This window comes from Theobroma cacao, chromosome 4, assembly GCF_000208745.1.
Source record: "Theobroma cacao cultivar B97-61/B2 chromosome 4, Criollo_cocoa_genome_V2, whole genome shotgun sequence".
NCBI lineage: Eukaryota > Viridiplantae > Streptophyta > Magnoliopsida > Malvales > Malvaceae > Theobroma > Theobroma cacao.
In genome coordinates, this window is record NC_030853.1 from 8,788,180 (window position 1) to 8,791,713 (window position 3,534).

At 36.0% G+C, this 3,534-nt stretch overlaps 1 protein-coding gene across 1 annotated transcript; it reads right to left on the reverse strand.

Annotated features, from left to right (window-relative positions):
• On the reverse strand, window positions 306-1,945 carry LOC18601324. Its single transcript, XM_007032239.2, has one exon. The coding sequence runs from the start codon at window positions 1,763-1,765 to the stop codon at window positions 659-661; it is 1,107 nt and encodes a 368-aa protein (XP_007032301.1). The 5' UTR covers window positions 1,766-1,945; the 3' UTR covers window positions 306-658.

The window sequence follows — 3,534 nt, forward strand, 5'->3', positions numbered from 1 at the left end:
GTGGAGTAACTTTTGGGTTTATTTACAACACCATCCTTATACACATATATATATGATGAACTTTATTATCCCAATTCTGTATATCCACATCATCTACAATACAAGTCTACAGAAACTAAAACAGAAGGATATGCAAATAGTATCAGGAAAAATACGGGCAGAGAGGACCACCTACATCTATGGACATTACTTTTAAATATCTCATACAAACTACAAAATCCAATTAAGAAAAGCTAAGTTATTAATCATACTGAAAATAATCAGCAAGAGTCACTGGTGCTGCTATATATTGCAAAAATAAAAAATAAAAAAAAGGTGCATACAATATAGTAAGAACTATAAAAATATGGTCACAACAAAATTGGATGTGAATCATACAATGTAATCAGACTATAGTATGCAAGTGAATTTTGTTTTCATACATATGAAAAATAAAACAGCTAAAAAAAGAATTTCAACATACACAAAAAATTTTACTTGTGTGTTAACAAAAAGCCAAGGGGAAAACCTGGGAAGAATCAAAGATTCTAGAAGGGCAAGAAGATACTAGCCTCTCTCTCAAGGGTCAAATGCTCCTGAAGCTTGATGTAAACCATTGGTATATTTTCTGGAAAAGCTGCACAGAACAGATTTAAGAGAAGAAAAACTGTTGGCGGCTTCAAAGCTGCTGATGGGATTCAATTAGCAATGCATTTAGCATGATCTGAACGGCAGCCTCATAAATAGCTCCATCATAATGCATACCATCAGATGTACAACGCGGCCCACAATTCCAAGTCAATGACTGGATGTCCAACAATAACAGAGGGCCACCTGTCTGGCGTAATAGCTTACTGTCGCCGAGTGCTCTATCATAGGCATGCCACAGTGCATCACTCATCTTCTCCCTCTTCTCCTCTGTATTCAACATCCCATTTATGAGCATTGGCAACCCAAGCCAAAACAAATGGGGAGACTTAATGGACACAGAGCCTGTTACGGGTCCATTCAGGCTTAACTCGGGCGAAAATGGCAACAAAGAAACTACAGAACTTCTTAACATTCGCAAGGCAAAATCATAGTCCGATGCATTAGTGACATGAAGCATGTGCCACAGACCGGCCCCCATGACCATAACATCAGGGTAACTCTTTTTCACCTTAAAATCTATCATCAAATTGGTCAAATTCACAACATAAGGTGCCCAAAAAAAATCCAATTTCATACCAATTTCATCAAGCAAAATGTTGTAATCACTATGCCTTTTGAATAAATCAGCTCTAACCGAATTCATACGGTCGGCTTCCGAACCCAAAATCAAATTTAATAAAGAAAGGGTAAACAATCGAGCCTGGGAATCACCTGCTACGACCACCCAGGAGCCGTTTAGCAAATCGGAAGCATCGGATCCAGGCAGCTTCTGAAAGTCACAAGCGTCGAGCTTTGGGGATTTGGACCAATCCCAGCGCTTGTCATAAAATTCGAGGCTATCGTTGGGGATAGAAGAGTTGGGCTTGACATCCCAAGCAATCTCGTTAACCAAATTAATGCAAGAAATACGGTGATCGAAGACGACAACAGAAGAAACGGAAGTAACAAAATCAGAAACGGAAGGGAAATAGGGAGTCAAATGGACGCAAACAGCCAGAGTTATGAAAAGGGCACCGCTGAAAAAGAGCATCTTGTTCCGGCTCAAATGCCATCCTGCCATTCCCATTGGGACCAACACCACCACGCACGCTGCCGCTGCTCCCAGTTGAACTGCCCCTAACATCATCATCGTCATCCTTTCATCTTTGGACTTTTCCTTTCCTCAATCATAGATCTGAGCGTTTCTCATAACATAACAAAAAAAACACTGCTTTCAGGGTTTGGTTTGGTGAATGCTTTTTTGTTTTTTGTTTTTGTTTTCCCTTGGCAACAAAGCCAAACCTGAAAGGAACGGGACAACCGTGGCTTGGTCTGCTTTTTTTATTCTTCCGTTTTGACGGTTGGGTCCAATTTGAATTTAGTACTTATATTATAATTTACTTTTATTTAATTGCATTTCTATACTCTAAAACAGTTATTAATTTAAGGATAATTATTAGCACAGTTAGTTTTTGTGGTGAACTTTGATATGTAAGGCTATAACATTAAATTAAGTGGTCACGCGGCTACATCTATGATTGACAAATTAAAATGTCATGACCCGGAACCTCTCTCGAGCTCATGAAAATCGCCGCGACGTTTCGATTGACACTCATTGTCCAGAATGTCAATCGAAACCCCACAAAACTTATATATCAGTTTCTTGCCTTTTCTGTGAGCAATCGTTTTTAAACATTCCGTTTTAAATAATTACCAGTCGTTTCCAACTCAAATAAATCAAAAGATAAAATTATTTTAAAAAGATTTATAGACAAATATTACTATTCAAAATATTGATTAAAATATAGTATTTTTATATAAAATAATATTTATAGAAATACGTGTAAAAATCTTTTGTAATGTGGAAGTAAAATAAATTCATACATACAATAATTTACAAAGTTATAATGTATAATAATAATTACAATCACAAGTGGCTCCTAAATACACAAAGTGTTGGTGATAGTAACCTATTGTCTGTGAGATAGAGGGGTCAACTGGAATCCTCGATAAAATCGGGTATCTACAAGCTACCATAGGCCTGAAATATTTGGAAAGGAGGTGGATGAGATTTTGCAATTCCAATGAATAAACAGACATTATTATAAATATCTAAAGGCGAGTAACATGGAGGCAAGTTTAAACAACAAATTACAAACCATTTCATAAGATTTTCAATTTATTTCTTAAACCATAAAATATTTGTAATTTACCAAAACAGTTGTTAAGGCTTCTGACTTTTATTAAAAACAAGGCTCAAGCTAAAACTAATCCTCGGGGATACCTTGGCCGAGGCATCTAACTGAGTCTGCCAAGATTGTTAAGATATTTACATGTGAAACACATTTTTATTTTTAAAACAAGTCGTTCCTTGGCGTTGGCTGAGTTACACATTCACGCGGGGGTTCGACGTTAAGTGAGCTCTAATACTACCTCGAGAGTTACTCTCCTCGCCTCTACTACCTGAGTAACTATATAACCGGATTTACTGTGCCCCTCTAATAGGCAGTCCACGAAAACCTGTCACTGCAATGACTAAACCCACCAATTTTAATAAAATTTCGACAATATAACGTGACTTTTATTTATTTACCCAGCCTGCATAATAAAAGACAGCTTACATAAATTCCCAATGCAATTATAACATATAGCTACATATACTCATATATCATAAGCCATTCATAGGAAAATATATATTTCAAAATAATTGACAACCTCCAATTACTCAATTTTATAATCAACACAATATATTTTTATTTGTCACATTTATTTCTAAAACATCAAAAATCCCATTTTAATCTCATTTTCATTTCATAAAATCCATGAAGAGCATTTAAAAATAAACTCTAGATAATTTACAATAATAATAGGTTTACTCACCGTTTGTACAAACTAATTGCTTTTTAGGTGCCCCGATCACTGTTC

What these genes read in the sequence shown, in the direction of transcription:
- LOC18601324 (XM_007032239.2), bottom strand. Translation starts at nt 1,765, where the DNA reads ATGACGATGATGATGTTAGGGGCAGTTCAACTGGGAGCAGCGGCAGCG.